This window comes from Bufo gargarizans, chromosome 4, assembly GCF_014858855.1.
Source record: "Bufo gargarizans isolate SCDJY-AF-19 chromosome 4, ASM1485885v1, whole genome shotgun sequence".
NCBI lineage: Eukaryota > Metazoa > Chordata > Amphibia > Anura > Bufonidae > Bufo > Bufo gargarizans.
In genome coordinates, this window is record NC_058083.1 from 381,370,825 (window position 1) to 381,389,753 (window position 18,929).

General features: G+C 43.0%; 1 protein-coding gene across 1 annotated transcript in view; it reads right to left on the reverse strand.

Annotated features, from left to right (window-relative positions):
- Window positions 1-10,384: 10,384 nt before the first annotated feature.
- Window positions 10,385-18,929, reverse strand: part of MRPS5 (mitochondrial ribosomal protein S5) — a 91,021-nt gene continuing 82,476 nt past the window's right edge. The window contains exons 10-11 of the mRNA XM_044291619.1: window positions 14,468-14,604; window positions 10,385-11,492 (exon numbers count right to left, since the gene is read on the reverse strand). Of these exons, the coding sequence (XP_044147554.1) occupies window positions 11,268-11,492; window positions 14,468-14,604 (362 nt within the window). The 3' untranslated portion in view covers window positions 10,385-11,267. The remainder of the gene's footprint in view (window positions 11,493-14,467; window positions 14,605-18,929) is intronic.

An 18,929-nucleotide genomic window follows, 5' to 3' on the forward strand; every position in this document is an offset into this window, starting at 1 on the left:
TCATAGCAATTTATAAAACGTCAGATACTTAATGTTGCTGCAATAATTTATATACAGTCAGGTCCATAAATATTGGGACATTGACACAATTCAAAATTTTTTGGCTCTATACACCACCACAATGGATTTGAAATGAAACAAACAAGATGTGCTTTAACTGCAGACTGTCAGCTTTAATTTGAGGGTACTTACATCCAAATAAGGTGAACGGTGTAGGAATTACAACAGTTTGCATATGTGCCTCCCTCTTGTTAAGGGACAATTGGCTTCTCAGCTGTTCTATGGCCAGGTGTGTGGGAGTTCATTTCAAGTGTGCTATTTGCATTTGGAATCTGTTGCTGTCAACTCTCAAGATGAGATCCAAAGAGGCTTCACTATCAGTGAATGAAGCCATCATTAGGCTGAAAAAACACAACAAACCCATCAGAGAGTTAGAAAAAACATTCTGTTTGGAACATTCTTAAAAAGAAGGAACGCACCGGTGAGCTCAGCAACACCAAAATACCCGGAAGACCACGGAAAACAGCTGTGGTGGATGACCGAATTATTATTTCCCTGGTGAAGAAAACACCCTTCGCAACAGTTGGCCAGATCAAGAACACTCTCCAGGAGGTAGGTGTATGTGTGTCAACAATCAAGAGAAGACTTCACCAGAGTAAATACAAAGGGTTCACCAAAAGATGTAAACCATTGGTGAGCCTCAAAAACAGGAAGGCCAGATTAGAGTTTGCCAAACGACATCTAAAAAAGCCTTCACAGTTCTGGAACAACATCCGATGGACAGATGAGACCAAGATCAACTTGTACCAGAGTGATGGGAAGAGTATGGAGAAGGAAAGAAACTGCTCCTAAGCATACCACCTCATCAGTGAAGCATGGTGGTGGTAGTGTCATGGCGTGGGCATGTATGGCTGCAATGGAACTGGTTCTCTTGTATTTATTGATGATGTGACTGCTGACAAAAGCAGCAGGATGAATTCTGAAGTGTTTCGGGCAATATTATCTGCTCATATTCAGCCAAATGCTTCAGAACTCATTGGACAGCGCTTCACAGTGCAGATGGACAATGACCCAAAGCATACTGCAAAAGCAACCAAAGAGTTTTTTAAAGGGAACCTGTCACTGTCACCTGGCCACTAGCACATCTGCAATACCCAGTCCCCATAGCTCTGTGTGCTTTTATTGTGTAAAAAAAGTGATTTGAATTACCCCCGCCGATCAGCTGTTTGTGAAGCGCCGCTGCCTTCACAAACAGCTGATCGGCGGGGGTCCCGGGTCACGGACCCCCGCTGATCAGATGCTGATGATCTATTCAGAGGAGAGATCATCAGTTTAAACAAACTACAGAACCCCTTTAAGGACTTTTGTACACGACAGTATGGCTTTTTAATTATTTTGTATGGATCCGCAAAAAATATGGATGATGTCTGTGTCCATTCCGTTTTTTGCGGAACAGAACAGCTGGCTCCTGATAGAACAGTACTATCCTTGTCCGTTATGCAGACAATAATAGGACATGTTCTATTATTGTTCTAATAATAGGGCATACAGAGTACCTTCTGTTTTTTTTGCGGATCCATTGAAATGAATGGTTCCGTATACTGTCCGTATACGGAACGCAAAAAAAGGAACGTAAACGAAAAAAAAAAAAAAGAGGCCTAAATAGAACAGATTCTGTATGGATTCCACATGTAATCATATACGACAATACCAGACACTGAAAAGTAGTAAGAGATGTCCAGCACCGAGATAAATACAAATTTTCAGTCTTTATTCAATAAATTTAAAAGAATGCAGTTTCTTCTCATAGATGGTGGTGACTCCACCATCTATGGGAACAAACTGCATTCTTTTAAATTTATGAAATAAAGACTAAAGATTTTTATTTATCTCGATGCTGGACATACTTTTCTGGATCTGTACGGACTGGTCGGGTCCTTGCACAAGACACCATATGTGGAGGTGCTGGCTTACTCTTCTAATCCTAATACCAGACACTACAAGGATTTCTATACTGTAAGTAAAATTGCAGACGGAGAACTGTGAATGGATATCTGCAGAACTTATAGTGCATGTATTCAGAGAGGCGAAGTATTCAAAAATTTGATTTGGCTGCTTTGCCAAATTTTATTTTAAAAAATTAGCTTCATGACTAATTACTTCGTCAAGAAGCACATTTCTTTATAAGTAGTAGGTGCAATGACAGGGAATGGCGATGCTCCACGTCATTGTACCCCTCAGATGCCGCATTTATCGCTGATCGTGGCATTGGACATTAATATTAAAGTGTAAAATAAAATAAATTAAATTCAAATTTAACTCCTTCAGGACCCTGCCATTTTTCACCTTAAGGACCAGGCCATTTTTTGCAAATCTGACATGCAATCGCTGCTCCCCGTCATTGTACCCCTCAGATGTTGCGTTCATAGCTGATCGTGGCATCTGAAAGTAATAACACAATGTAATATTAAAAAATAAATAAAAAGTTACATCATACTTATCTCATCCATTTGCTCACGACAGGCCGGCCGCCTCCATTTTGATTGAAGATCTGGTGCAAAATCTTGCGCGGCCTGTCATACGTCACCATGCACAGGATTTTGTGTGAGATTGAAGTTCACTTCTTCGACTTCGATTCGCTCAACACTACTTGTGACTATGTAGAGGACATTGCTCATTATCACTGAACCCATAGGTGCACAGTGAGAACTATGATGGGTTTATGGTTATATTTTTCTTTTTACTTAAATACTTACAACTTTCATCAAGTTTGTCCTGTTCTTTTCCGCTGCATATAAAGCCATCGGCGTCAAGGTCCCTAAAATGCACACCATGGATACAAACTTATAGATGGCAAGAAAATGCAAAAATATGGCAAAAATATAGATGGCAAGAAAATGCAGAAGACAAAAAAATCTTTTGCAATGTACTACAGTATAAATAAAAAAAAATTAAAAGAATCATCATAGGTGCTTTATATAATGCTGCAGGAAGAAGCAGCATGTGGGTGACCACATTGATAAGGTATTGGGATTAAAATGTGTATCTGAGTTTTCCAAAAAAGTTTGCTGCTTCTTTGTACAATCATAACTGTGAAGGAATAGGTCTTTTTCAGCCATATTATTCACTGTTTCAAGCTGCACAGCTAGACACATTTCTCTCACAAGAAGATGGTAGGTATCTCCCTTCTGTGAAATCTGCCAGCACGGCACTGCTGTGACATCCTTTCCCTTACTTCCCACTATGTTTGTTTTCCTCTCCAGAGCTCACAGAACAGATAAGGAGGGGGAGATTACACTTACAGAAATCAGGGCACTCCTGTGATCTTCAGAAGCAGTGTAGCAGTTCTTTTATAAGGCTCAGGACCTCAGCTAGCTCTGCCCCCCCCCCCCCCCCATTTCCTGTGAGCTGCCTTCTGTGTCTCTGTTACTAGGGACAGATCTTGCCTAACAACAGGCAAAAGACTGCAAATTAGGTGGAAGTGAGACCCTGCATAATTTTGTTCAAATGAACTGATTTAGAAATGTGCTATTTACACAATTCTCTATTAAATGAAGTCAAATTGTATGACTCTTTTTAAGGATATAGAATTGTAGGGTGTGATTTCCAGGAATAAAACACAGATATCTGAAACTTAGTTAAAATGCATTTTTGGAAATGCTGAGAAAACCCCCACAACATTTTACAATAGAGATGTAGTACCATTTACAATTCAATAATTTCCTATGTAAGGAATAAAAATGTAAAACAACTTATTGCTTCCCTGGTACGGGTAATGGGCAAGGTAACAGTTTGTTCCATAGTAGGACAGGCTATGACTAGCTGCCATAACCTGTCCCCTCCCTACATCTCTGAGCTACTTTCCCGATACACCCCCACACGCACTCTCCGATCCTCACAAGACCTCCTTCTCGCCTCTTATTGCCTCTTCCCACAATCGACTCCAAGATTCTCCCGTGCATCCCCCATACTCTGGAACTCGCTACCCCAACATATCAGACTCTCTCCTACAGTGTAATCCTTCAAAAGAAACCTGAAAACCCTCCTCTTCAGACAAACCTACAACCAGTGACCCTGCTGCCTCTATACCGCCATGAACAGCTTCACCCTCACCTACTGTGTCCTTCTCCTATACCATGTAGATTGTAAGCCCTCACGGGCAGGGCCCTCTCCTTCTGTTCCATTTTGTAACTCATCTTGGTTATGATTAGTGCAATTGTCTGTATTATGTATGTGCACCCCTTATCATATGTACAGCGCATGGAATGAATGGCGCTTTAATAATAATAATAATAATAATAATAATAATACAATGTTAAATTACATCACATATTATCGCATATTATCTGTGTCCATTACTGGATAATAAAGGGGTTGTCAGATTTATTTAAAATAAGTTCCGCAAACTCACTAAATGTGATGAAAAAAATAAAAATAAACTACAACCACCAGTTAATCCCCTGTCATTTCTTTCCAGCATTGCCACTCAGGTCATCCCTTCTGGGATTTGTGTACATGACTGCAATGACATAACATATGCTCCATGTCACCAGTGTAACCAATCACTTGCCTCAGTAGTATATTGCATGAGACCAATGAGGTCAGTGAATGGCTGCGGCGGTCATGTTAGAAATACAGCAACGTCACACCTGCAGTCGTGTAAGCACAGGCTGGACATGAGCGACCAGAGCTGAGACCCTGCTGGCACATCAGTGTTAATCATTTCACCTATTTTAATGTTATGGCTGATGGTGTCTTGTGTAGCATAAGATATAATCAGCATCTACCGTTGCCACATCTTGACAAGCATACGGGTCATTCTGATTGTGTGAGCACGGCAATCAAGAGGAGGGTAACTGCTGTAATGCACAGTGGCTGCTGCCCTCTAGTGGCAGAGATAGAACATATTTCCTGTTGTTAGGTCTTAACTAGGTATGGTCTAACTGGCTCGGTACTAGTACACACAAGGCTGCATTTACCACTAGGCAATGGAGGTCCAGTACCTAGGGCAACATATTGTGGCAGCTGGCAGGGAAAAGTTTTCGTATTTATTTACTTTTTTCACCCTCGTGCCACACTTGCTCGGTGGGCACTGGGTTGGAGGATGGGATGGACAGCAGTGAAGGAGCTGATAGGTGGAGCAACAGTCAGCATAGCGGCTGTCCCAACACAGCAATCCTCCATTTAACGGAACTAAGCTGCGGAGGGTCCGCGGCCTGTAAAGTGACCAGATCTGCTGTATGAATGGCCCATTTGCGCTAGTAGGTAGCATTTTAGGCACCATTGTTATATTAACGCACTGCAAATTCAGCCTAGGGTGTCTGCTGCATCTACTTTTACTAACAGTAACACATCATGGGAGACCAAACATACTAAGTAAAATAAATGTTATTAGTAGTCGGACAATCTGGTGAACGTTTTGCTCCTAAATCAAGCGTAGGGCGACTGGTACATAAGTACAATTGTATAGACCTGCTGATTTAATGAAAATAAAGGCAGCACAGCGTTATTAATCATAGTTACAGGCGAGCTCAGGGCTTCCCTCTGAGCTTTACTCCTAGTACTGCAAACCAGATGTCATGATAGCCAATAAGTAATAATTTTTCATCTGTGCGATGCAGTCAGCACAACGCATCCAGAAACTTTAATTTATGGCTGTGGAAACATTTTTTCCAGACTCATTAACTTTTATAATGCAACAATATTCATTCCAATATTGAAAAATGCAGTAGAAGCAATTTAGAAGCCACAACTGTTCATCAGTAGTTTGTAATTTAAAAAGATGTGGTTTTTAATTTACGACTTTCCATTCCTTTTGGGAGGGGGGTGGAGGCAGTCTTCTGTTGATAAACCCAAAGATAATGCTTTAGTTAATTCAGAAGACAACAAAATAAAACGACATATAAGAGCGTGAATTAGGCCTCCTGCACACGAATGTGTGCGCCTTGTGGCCGTGCTGCAGCCCTCAAATTGCGCACCGCAATGCACATTCACTTTAATGGGTCTGCGAGCCGCCCGTTCCGCAAAAAGATATGACATGTTCTATCTTTTTGTGGAATGGAAGTACGGGACGAAACCCCACCGTAGCACTTCCGTAGGGTTCCGTACTGTGCTTCCGTTCCGCATCTCCGGATTTGCGGACCCATTGAAGTGAATGGGTCCGCATCCATCATGTGGAATGCCCACGGAACGACGCCCGCAACAAAACGGCAACGGGCAGCAACAGTTCATGTGCAGGAGGCCTTAGGCTGCAGCTTGTTTATTGTCAGGGGTGTGTACCGTGTGAATCATAGGGCGCTAGGTAATAACATAAGGTCATCAAAGATTATAGATGGCAATAATGCATGTAATCAGAGAGGCAAAAATTTAAAGGGAATCTGTCACCTGCTTTTACCATTTTAAGCTGGCACCATCGCTATGTTGACTAAAGTACCTTATTTCCAGGAGTCTTCTTTTTACTTTATTTCGTTTTGTAGTTTTGATATAAAAGCGATTTTTATGTTATGCTAATTAGGGTCAAAGGTGCCCAGAGGGGCATTTTTTTTAACTCTCCGGTGCCCAGTGACGCCCCCCTGCAGTGCCCAAGAACGCCTTCGGATCATCAAATAACCTCCCACAGCCCGGCAAACGGTTCCGCCCCCTCCCCACGTCATAGTCTACCTTATAGAAATGCCCCATCCTTCTTCCTGTCTGCAGCCAGAAAACTCGCGCAGGTGCAATACCGCCTGCGCGATCATCAACCTCCTGAGGGCAACAGCGCTCAGGTCACATCACTGGGCTCAGCGCATGCCCAGCGAGACTTTTGAGGCTGTTGCCCTCAGGAGGTTGATGATCGCGCAGGCCGCAGTCGGTATTGCTCCTGCGCGAGTTTTCTGGCCGAAGACAGGAAGAAGGACGGGGCATTTCTATAAAGGTAGACTATGACGTGGGGAGGGGGCGGAACCGTTTGCCGGGCTGTGGGAGGTGTTTTGATCATCAGGAGGCTGTCTTGGGCACAGGCACGGGGGCGTCACTGGGCACCGGAGAGTGAAAAAAACGCCCCTCTGGGCACCTTGGACCCTAATTAGCATAACATAAAAATTGCTTTTATATCAAAACTACAAAACGAAATAAAGTAAAAAGAAGACTCCTGGAAATAAGGTACTTTAGTCAACATAGCGATGGTGCCAGCTTAAAATGGTAAAAGCAGGTGACAGATTCCCTTTAAGAAAAACGAGGTACAAGGATCGAAGAACAAGAGAGTCATTCACATGTACAGTCATTCCTCAAGATACAATGGCCTCAGGATACAATATTTTCAACATACAATGGTCTTTTCTGACCCATCGTAAGTTGAAACTAGACTCAACATACAATGTCTCAGACTCAGATCAAACCAATCAAGGTTACTTCTTTGAAAAATAGCGATATTAGTTGCTAGTTAGCTGTTATTCCTGACTGTTATATGTAAGGACTTGATTTATCTGTCTTAGTTATCTGCTTATTTTTCTTAAATCTTCATTTTCTCTCATCTTGGACGACATTTTGGGGCTTTATAACCGATTACTCAAGTTATAATGGTTTCAACATACAAAGGTCGTCCTAGAACTAATTAATATTGTAACTTGAGGGACCACTGTACTTTTATTTATTTTTATTTATGTATTGACATGGACCTTTGAATGTAATTATGCCGTTTACAGAGCTACAGTCACGATGTTGGGATTATAAAGAATCTGGCACCAGTTTCATGCTGTTCTATCAGAACAGATACCCTTAGTAAAATGCTGAGTCACTGACTGGGAATTGACCCGCCCATTTGGCTAAAATTTGTATGGACCAGTTCCAGGACCAGCCGGGTGCTTGAGCCTTCTCAATACAGAGTGCGCACTGGAGGGTCCTCGTATTTATGAGCTTCCAGCTCTCTCCCCTGCCGCTGGTTGCAAAAGGAAGAGACAGGGAGAGCGGCGAGTTCATGAATATGAGGGCTGCCCAGTGTGCCCTGTTTAATGAACAATCCAGATTTTAGCAAAAGAGCCTGGTCAATTTAACTTCTTGAGTCGTCATTTTGGTATGGGTATCTGTCACCAGGTTATGCTTCTCTCAGATATGGCTGCACAGAACTGGTGACAGGTTATAATTTAAATACAGTGGAAACAATATTAATGGGCTCAGCCTTATTAAAAGCATACAGCCCCATGCCCTGCCCTAGATACCAGGTGTGTCCAAATGTCCTAATAGGCTTTTTTTTTTTTTTACTGCCAAAGTTGATGCTTTTCAGCAGCTAAGGCAACCCTACAATTGTTCCATTGCTCTTTAGGTCTCATGCACACGACCGTATCCCTTTCGCGGTCCACATATCCGGGATCTGCAAAATATGCATGCTTTATGTGTTACATCCGCATTTTTTAAGAACCCATGTGCTTTCCGCATCCATATGTCCATTCTGCAAAATGCGGACCATAGACCCATTGAAAACAATGGGTCCGCAAATAAAATGAGGACAGCACACAAACTGCATCTGTATTTTGCAGATGGTGTGTATGGGGCCTAAAGGAGAGAATATGGTCGCTTTCACAGTGTTCAGTCAGTGGCTTCCATCAGTTATTGGGAGTCAAAACCAGGTGCAGGGCCAAAAAACAAATAGATGCAAACCTTTCCATTATAACTTATCTCTGAGTAGCCTCCACTCCTGGTTTTGGCTCACAATCACCGATGGAAATCACTGACCAAACACCGACGTGTGAAGGTGGCCTTGAACAGACACCCATGAAACATGCAGAACATTAGAAAATATGGCCTTTACTGTAGTATACTGTATACTCTGACACAAATAAATATGTGCATGTATGCATTGACTTACAATAGCCTTGTATTCAGAACCTACAAAATACAGAGGCAAGATGGAAGGCCATGTAAATGCGGCCTAAGATACCATTCACAGAAGACTGTTTTTATGTTTTTTTTTTTTTTTTTGCCATTTTGGGGTCACCTGTGGCTGCCACTGTTAGGGTGACATCTGTGGCTTGAATGAATTTATAGAACATTACTAGCTGACACTTTTCTTGGTGCGTTTGTGGCCGGTATGCTGGGCATGAGGGCATCTGTGGCATGCTTTTGTGGGGACATCTGCTGCTGACAAATTCTTGGGGCTAGCTGCATAACGTCATCTCCGGCCGCCGCACTATTGAGTGCGTATCTGTGGCTTGTATGCTGTTTTGGGAGCATTTGCAGCTGGTGCTGTTATGGTCGCATCTGCGGTTGGCGCTCATTATAATGTTATAGGGCAGCTGAAGCTCAGACGCTTTCAGAAACATCAGAGCCAAAAATAAGAAAAAAAAACAAACGGTAAAACAGTTTTTTCCTGTTAAAAAAAAGGGACAGATAAACACGTATACATGTGACCCTTTTGTTGTCATGGCTTACGCTCAGGATAGGCTATAAATGCTTGATCAGTGGGGGTCCCACGCCCTGCCGATCAGCTGTTTCAGAGCAGCTCCTGCAGCGGAAGTAGAGTTGCCAAACAAAATTTTTTTTGTTTTTCTGGACAACTTATCCCAAAATCAAGGACAGACATTTTCTACGGACAAATTGGAAAATCATAATGAATAAATAAAGATTATAAGTAATCCATGTCTATATACCGATAAGAACTCATTACCAGCATTTACTGTGAGTCGTAAAAGGATTATAATTACCATCCAAATAATCTAATCAAGTACCATCCGTCGCAAAAAAACAAAACAAAAAAAAACAAACATATTTTTACGGACTGTTCAGAAATTTCCGGACGGTTGGCAACCCTGGTCCCACACCCCGCCGATCAGCTGTTTCAGAGTACCTCCTGCACCAGAAGCCACATAGCTCCATCCTTTGTGTAGTGGACAGATCTGGTACTGCAGTGCTGCTCCCATGCAATTCAGTGCTGTGTTGTTCCGATGTTGGAACTTCTATGAAACAGCTGATTTGTGGGGGTGTCAGACTACCACCAATCCAGACACTGATAGCCTATCCAGAGCATCGGCCATCACTTCTAAAATCCGGCACAACCCTTTTAACAGCCAGATGTGGGAATATAGGAGGAGGTAGATTTTCAGGGCTAGGCGAGAATAACTGTTCAAGCTCTGGCACCACCGAACCTTCCGGTTCCTCTGACAAGGACAAGTCAAGGGCCTTATATGAACAAGTGAATATGGAGGGAAATGTTCTACACCATCAAGTATATCAAAAACTTCTTTAATTTACTTATAAATCAATTTTTACTGCCAGCAGAAAAGAGCAAACCATCAATCTAATACTATTATGTAATATTCTCTTCCAGATATTCATTTACATGAAACTAATTTCACATTCATAAAAGCAAGCGCTTAGCTCCCAGCTCTGCTAATAAGAGGAATACTAAGAATATATGGATAAATTCTTTATTCATATTATTGGTATTTCCTGCATGAATGAGATGTGCACAGGGCTTCAACATCTTAGAATATACATTACATACTGTATTTGAGTGAAATGACTGGCTCCAGCTATGCCATACTGCAAAATATAAAGTCAGGGTCTAAATTCTGTGCTAATGACTTCAGAGTTTAGTTTTTCTTAAACAAAACTCCAATGCACAGGCACAGACTGAAATGATGACATGCTGTTTTACCTGCAACCACCACTAGATGGAACTATCACACACTGAACTGAATAATACACTGAAATGCTCCTGAGCTCCCTCTAGTGGTAGCTGCAGGCAGACAGAATTGTATAATTTACATCTGTGTATAAGTAGGAGATTTCTGTATCCGAAGAGCAGAGCTTCCACTGCTATGGAAGAAATTTAAAGGGGTTCTCCAGGAATAATTTAAAATGGCCGCCACCAACCTGTCCTAGAATCTGAGCAAGACTGGTTGCCTCCACACGCAGAGCTGCCTAGGGGGTGAGGAGACTTGGCCGCACTACACACTATGCTCTGGCACTTGGTGAGTTTTCCTGTCAGACAGCTCAGCCATGATGGCATATCACAGGCATGATCACATCATTAGTGTAGTGTGTCTTGAAGCCCTGTCCACTCACCCTCCAAGATAGCTATACAACTGGAGGAATCAGTCCTGTCCATATTTTCTAGGACAATAGGATTCCTGAAGAACCCCTTTAACAGCACAAAGTGTTGGATATAAAAACGCCATGGTGATAGAAGGTGGAGGCTCTTAAGTTAAGCATCTTTTGCAGCAGAAAAGTCTCAGTCTCTGTATTCTCTCAACGCAGCCTCTCTTTTCGAAGGACAAGTGCGTATTTCACTTTCACCAGACTGTCCGCTTGACATTGGCCCAGATGGAACGCTTTAGCCCTTGGGTTAGTTTTACTTCATCCCAGTCTAGTTTTATATCAGGGATCTCTCCTTCTGGTTCTGGGACTGTAGAGAGTGCTCCTTGAGGTGAAGCCACAATGTGGGGTAAAGGGCCGCATTCTTCTCTAAACTCCACCACATGCAGGCCTTTCTTGTTAGCTAGGTCTTGATGGGTCTCCTGTTTTGTAAAGCAGACAGTTAGGATCGGATATTACAATTATTTTTAAATGAGGCAGTATACTCCAACACCACCCAAGCATCGAGAATCTATGAAGATAATTTCTTGACAACTGTGAAACTTTCACATTTTGTTTCTACGTTTAAAAGAGCCCCTTCACTCAAGCGGCAATTTTTCATAAAATGTCAAGAGCTGACATTTCATCTCTATAAAAATTGTAGTAGCAGCAAAAGTCACTTCTGTGATCACAGCGATAGTGATGGAAATGTATGGCAGCACAACATTTCACGTACAAACAACAGAGCTAAGAAATGGAGATCATTCTAAATTAAAGTGGTATTATACCTGCTATAAATGGAAAAATAGAAGCTCTTTGCGCACATTTTTGATCAAACGTGTGTCAGGCCCATCTACCAGGCATCAAGGTGGCTTCTGCAGATGGGTTCCTAACACTAGTATACCACCTCTCTTGGACTTACCTAAGCCTACAATATTCAGGGCAGTGTAGGAACCAGCTACATTTATACTCTGCGGAAGCCACCTTGACGCCTGGTAGATGGGCCCGACACGTGCGCAAAGAGCTTCTATTTTTCCATTTATAAAAGGTATGATACCACTTTAATTTAGAATGATCCCCATTTCTCAGTTCTATTGTTTGCATGTGAAATGTTGCTCTGCCATACTTTTATTCTGTATGCTCGCTTTATGGATATGCACCTGTGACCATGAATGTGCTAGTCTAAATTTTCTTGTAGTAGTCATGGAAATGTACGTGACATAACCTCACCACTTGGGACATGCAGAGAAGTAGTAGTAGTCAGAAAGCATCTCCAGAGACTGTGCTGAGGTACTAGAGGTCAGCACAGTCTCCTGTAAAACAGACACAAAATCAATTTTGCAATTTTGTTTGTGCAAAAAATTTGCAATTTTTAAAGGCTGCCTTTGCCACTTTGAAAAGTGGGTTGGGAAGTTAGTGGGTGTGGCTGTGTATGCTAATTAGCAGACCTCCAGATTTAGCGACAGTAACTTTTTCAAAAAATAATTGCAAAAAAGGCGTAATCTTACTCCACTGGAGGGGGGTGGGTGGCATAAAAATGGGAGTATTATCTCTAAACAAAATTGTTATGTTTAAAGATACGCCAAATTTCCGGAAACAAAGTTTGGGGCAAAATAAGTCAGACAAAACAGACTCAAAGCAAACTGACTACCAACATTTCCCTCATGATAAATTCAATCTCCCCTCCTTATTGTTTTATTAGTCAAGTATAGACTTAATTTTTCCATACAGAACATCTACATACAATACAATGCAATGTCTTTGGTCTACAGACTAGTTACGCTCTAAGACACCACTTAATATCGGCCCTTTTCTCCCTTGTTGACTTTCTATAAAGAAAATCAACTGTGAGGCAGATTTCTTTCTCTATTATATATGGATAGATCAATTCCTCTTTTCAGTTTTCATATTATGCCATGTACATACTGTATACCGTCTACCGCACCCTGGTATAATACACAGTTACCTCCACCATGTACTCCATCCATAAAGTGCATATTTTAAGCAACGTGTCCACCGCTTCTCCGACTAGAAGTTTAAAGGGGTTGTTTACCACCGGGGGGCATTTAGGTAGACCTCCCCCCCCCCCAGCGTGACAGGACCTGCATAGGGAATCATACTTACCTGATCCACACTGCTGGGTTTTAACTCCTTCACCGCCCTGCCGCTTCTGCAGATCTTCTTTCCTGCGTCAACATCTGGTTCGACATGGGTCACGTGCCTGCTGCAGCCAATGACAGGCCACAGTGGAGACACGTCTTCCATGCATCACCTTGACGTGCAGAGACCCAAAATCTGCAGTGGGCGAAGGGGAGTGAAGGAGCCAGAACCCAGCAGCGGGGATCACGTAAGTACTATTCCCTCCGCAGATCCGGTCACGCTGGGTAGTCTGCCCAAAAGGCCCCCAGGGGTGTACAACCCCTTAAAAAATATATGCATAATAAAGGGGTTATCCAATCCCTATAATGACCCCCAGAATGCCCAGGCCCCTCCTCTACAGCATACTTACCTGCTCCCCGACACCCGCGCCCCTCAGGATCCCTGCACGGCCGCCACTGCATCTCCCCGGCGCTCGGATCAAAAAATCTGGTGACGGGGGTAGCAGCCAATAGCTGGCTGCAACAGTGACCAGCATCCCTAGTGTCATCCGTAATGGTAGGGAGGCTGGTCACCGTCGCAGCCTGCTATTGGCTGCTCCCCCCTGTTGCCGGATATTTTGATCTGCATGACCGGGAGATGCAGTGGTGGCCGTGCAGGGATCTGGAGGGACACCGAGGAGCAGGTAAGTATGCTGTAAAGGAGGGGCCCGGGCATTCTGGGGGTCATTATAGGGATTGGATAACCCTTTTACGTGTGGAAAATCCACAATGCAAAACAGTACCAGCTAAGTAGATGATATTTTCAAAATCTCACATACACTGTGTGGAAATTTTCAGCGCAGAAATTGACCTGCATTGTGGAATTTGAAATTTTTACTTTTCGTGCCGATTTTCAGTGCATATTTCATCTTTTGCAATGAGATCTGGGGCAAATCAAAATCCAGAAGTAACATGTGGATTTTGTGTGGAAAGGCAGTGAAAAACAACAGGGAAAACCCTCATAAAACGTCACTGCCATGTTCTCTAAAAGTGGCAGAAGCGACCCGGAAAGTGTGTCTCTACATCATGTTACCACTTCTGGTCGGAAATATGTGTGACAATACCCAAAACGTGATTACAGCGGTCTTATATTGGACATATTGCTAGTTAAACAGAGCAATGATTTCCTGTTGACTTTTTTGCCAAATCTTTTTGTTCTTGCAGGAGACCGGCCAATGCCAGACAACACACGCACATTTGGGAGTCGGGAGGAATAGCTGCAGATTGAACGGCTCTGCTAGATTAGTACACTCTCATGCATAAAATGGATGGTGACGTACCTGCTGTGCCAGACCCAAGAAGAGCGCCCTTGTGAGGTTAAGCATGTTGCAGGAACCACTCACTTTGGCATACATGTCTTGGATACCAATTAACTTGCAGATGGTGATAACGGCTCTATGACAATGGAGACCGTAACCTAAACAAGAACACAATGTACATAAGAGTAAACCAGGACCAGATGAGGTTCCTTACATCTCCTCCAAGTGCCGTGAGAAATGCAGTTAAATGCTACTCCTTCCTCCACAATGGAGTAAGCGGTCACATAATGGTAAAGCTGAATGTACCTGACTGGTCACTTCACCGAGAACCCCACACCGAAGTAATGAGACAATGGCCAAGATTTAGTTATGTGCCTGAGCCGAAAATCTGCCTGAAAAGTGGCACAAATTGACGCATATAGGGTTTCTACACAGTTTTCCGAATGCTCCACAAGGGGTGGGGCTTTGTTGGAAAGGGGCAGGGCCTAAGACACCCCATTCTGCGCCAAAAATTGCTCAATAATTCTGGTGTAAAATTTAATAGTCAATGAATGGTTGGTAAAGTCAGAGAAAAGTGTCTATCCCTGCACAACATTTATCACCCAGCCCGAGCCCCTGTGATAATCTGGTGCAGGGCTAGACAGCCGGGCTAAGCTTACACCATCTATTAGGAAATCTAGCCCAAAGTGTTCACTTCTTTAGGGCGTGTTCTTAGGTGTCGTGTTCACACTGTAGTTTTGCAAAAAACCCTAAATATGGCGTGATGGAGGCACGCCATGAGATGTAGACAAACAGCGTAGATCAGTGATCACACAATATTGGTGGAGGGCTTCAAGGAATTTGTCTAGTGGTGTCATAGAACTTATCAGAACTGGGCAGTAAAAATATTTTTTGGCCCAAATGTTTTATCTTCAAAAAGGGTAACAGGAGAAAATAAAAAGCCTTTTTTTTTTAGTTAGCAACTTTTTTTTTTTTTTACTATATCTATTAGTCCCACAAGCAGACTTTAACATGTAATCCTTATGTAGTGCAGTGTATTATGCCACTAGCAGCACTTAAAGAGCATCTGTCAGCAGCTTTAAGCCCTTAAAGGGTATCAGTCAGCAGATTTCTACCTATGACACTGACTGACCTGTTACATAAGCACTTAGCAGCTGAAGGCATCTGTGTTGGTCCCAGGTTCATACGTGTCCGCATTTCTGAGAAAAATGATGTTTTAGTATATGCAAATGAGCCTCTAGGAGCAACGGGGGTGTTGCCGTTACACCTAGAGACTCTGCTCTCTCTGCAATGCTGCATCCTCTCCACTTTGACGGATAGGGCCAGGCAGTGTAAACATGATCTCACCTGACCCCGAATTCTGCCAAAAATCAATGAAAGTGGAGAGGGCTTGTTGCTTCTAGAGGCTCATTTGCGTATATTAAAACTTAAAAAAAATGCGCACACATATGAACGTGGGATCAACACAGATGTCTTCAGCTGCCAAGTGCACATGTAACAGGTCAGCCAGTGTCATAGGTACAAATTTGTTGACAGATGCCCTTTTAATAGGCTTCTGTACATGACGGGCCATCTGGGCCCCAAGGTACTTTCCCTGCACAGTAGTGCTCCTATCCACCGTCTGTAGCAGGGTACTGAAATATAGCCCCGTTCACTTGAATACTGCCGTGCTCCATAGCCTGGTACAGCAAGGGGCTGCAAGTACTGCTGAGCAGAAGACCTGCAGAATGTACATTTCTACCACCATTTTGTTTGGGTGTTTTCCAGGGGAATATTTTTATTTTTTAAAGTTAAAAATAAAAAAAGAACGATGTCTGCTCAAGCAATCACCGGCTGAGGTGAGTCACCGGTGTGGCCAGTGATTGGCTGAGCGGACATCTCCATTCATTTTCTGTGTCCTGAATCAGGACTTAAGGACCAAGGAGTGGCGGCAAGCAGCGGTGCCAGGGGAATCTGTGAGGTGAGTAACGCTGCTTTTATATTTTTAACCTATTCTGAAATTACAAAACTCCCCTCTCCCCGGAAAACCCCTTTAAACAGCTAAGAAGTTCTATAAGATTTTGTAGAATTCAAGATTCTTTTTTTCCTACCACGATGGCATTTTCTGTGTCCCTGCCTCCTGTACGCTGGGATTTGTATTCCCTTTGCTTACTTCTCTAATGCTATTACAAGGAGGAAACGCAGACAACACCTATCCGAGACCGTTCACTTGTCTTGTACGGCAATAAATGCTCTCACCAGAACTGTAATAGGGTACAGCGGTCAGCACCGAGTGAGTGAACACACATGCCCCTCTCTTTTCTTCAGCCTGGCAGCCCAAATAATCCTAGCGATTTTCTGTCTCCGGAAAGCTATGGTGGCATTAAATTATAGTTTAATTTTCAAGAACGTGGCGTTCCCGATAGTGCACCGAAAATCTACTGGAGCAATTTACAGAGAAAGGAGACTGAGTGGCCAGCAAGTGAAATTAAAGATTTTGGCTATCTAGTAAATTAAACTGTGATGAATAGCCTTTTAAAGATCATTCAGATGAAAATGTGTCTAGAGAGTGTTCCCCCTCCTGCTGCAGGAGGAAAATCAATATATTTTTCAGGTCGTAAAAAAAAAAAAAAAAAAAAAAGCTACTGGTACTTATAGTTTGTTTTTTCAATTATAGTTTAAAAGAAAAAGAAGTGCATTGGTGCAGGAAGGCATTGCTGGCGGTAATAGGATTTCCCCAGAATTGCTTTACAGACCAGTGCAATCCATCCGACGTGTAAGCTTTCCGTATACCTGGGCACGCTCAAACTTTTACAAGGCAGAGAGAAGACAACACTTTACATATGTAATGTTTCACGGATCAGCGTCACCAGCATAAACAGTTTTTCTAATCTCTATGGACATTTTGTGAAACCCAGTGCTGCCACATCCACTTAAAGAACCTACTAAGTCAGACATCTGCAAAAAGAGCAGTTATTATTCACTCACATGGACGAACTAGGGCCAAGTGGGACAAGACACCAAACTGCATCCATTGCTTGCGGTAAAATGGTCGCAGTGGCTACTTCCAGTTGCTACTAGGGGGAGCGCTCACTGGATACAGATTTATACAGCACCCATTGAATTCAATACTGGCTTTATAAATCTATCAGCAGTTTGCATGCAGCGGTCACGTGGTGTACACCTGCACTGCGCACGCCACCGACAGGTGTGACATGCAAGTGTCTGCAACGTCACCACTGCAGCCAATCACTGTTAGACTGCTGAGGACAGTGATTGGCTGCAGTGGAAAAGTGGCACAGGAGGACTGAACCAGCTCTGCAGAGAATGGCACTAAAGAAAGTGGTGAGTAGTATGAGATGATATTATGTTTAGACACCAGAGTGGTTGTCGGAATACCGCTTAAAAAAAAAACACAACGTATAAAAACGTGATAAATCTGGTGGGGCACCCACTGAGGAGTTTTTTTTTTTTATGGGGTTCTATGACTTCTGAGTATAGGGCATATGTGTATGAAATAAAATAGAGATCAGGTGGGCAGGGATTTTCTGTACTGATTAGTACGTACTCTGAACATTAGGCAAGGGCTACACGGCGACACATGTTGAGGCCAGGGTCCCCGAGTAGCGGGGATCCCATAGAAATGCATGGAATCGCGGAGGCAGTTGCATGAAATCAAACATGGCTGGATTTTTTCCAACTGCTGCGGCCATCCCATTCATTTCTATGGGATCACCACTACTCAGCGATCCTAGAAGCGACAGGTGTAGGCCTTGTCTTACCGTCAGCATCTTCCCATCCTGAAATGGCTGATAACAGGGAACAATAGACTGCATTCAGCGGAAGATATATTATACTAAAGAATGAGGACCGAGAACTGAAACTATTTCTTAAAGGGGTATTTCGATCTGGGACATTTACAGAATAGGCACAGGACAAGGGGACATCCTCTGCGTCTGGAGGAAAGAAGGTTTGTACACAAACATAGAAGAGGATTCTTTACGGTAAGAGCAGTGAGACTATGGAACTCTCTACCTGAGGAGGTGGTGATGGTGAGTTCAATAAAGGAATTCAAGAGGGGCCTGGATGTATTTCTGGAGCGTAATAATATTACAGCCTATAGCTACTAGAGAGCCGTTGATCCACGGAGTTATTCTGATTGCCTGATTGGAATCGGGAAGGAATTTTTTTCCCCTAAAGTGAGGAAAATTGGCTTCTACCTCTCAGTTTGTTTTTTGCCTTCCTCTCGATCACCTGGCAGGATAAAAGGCCGAACTGGATGGACAAATGTCTTTATTTCAGCCTTACAAACTACGTTGCTATGTTACTATGATAGCTACAGGTTACACCTATGGAACCTGCTCCTATTTCGAGATCAGGGACCTGTCTGTGAATGGAGAGGTGGCCGCGCATGCGCAGCTCTTTCCGTTCACTTCTATGGGAGTTCTGAAAACAGAGGAGCATGCTTACTGATATATTACATTTATGAAGTGATATTTAGCAT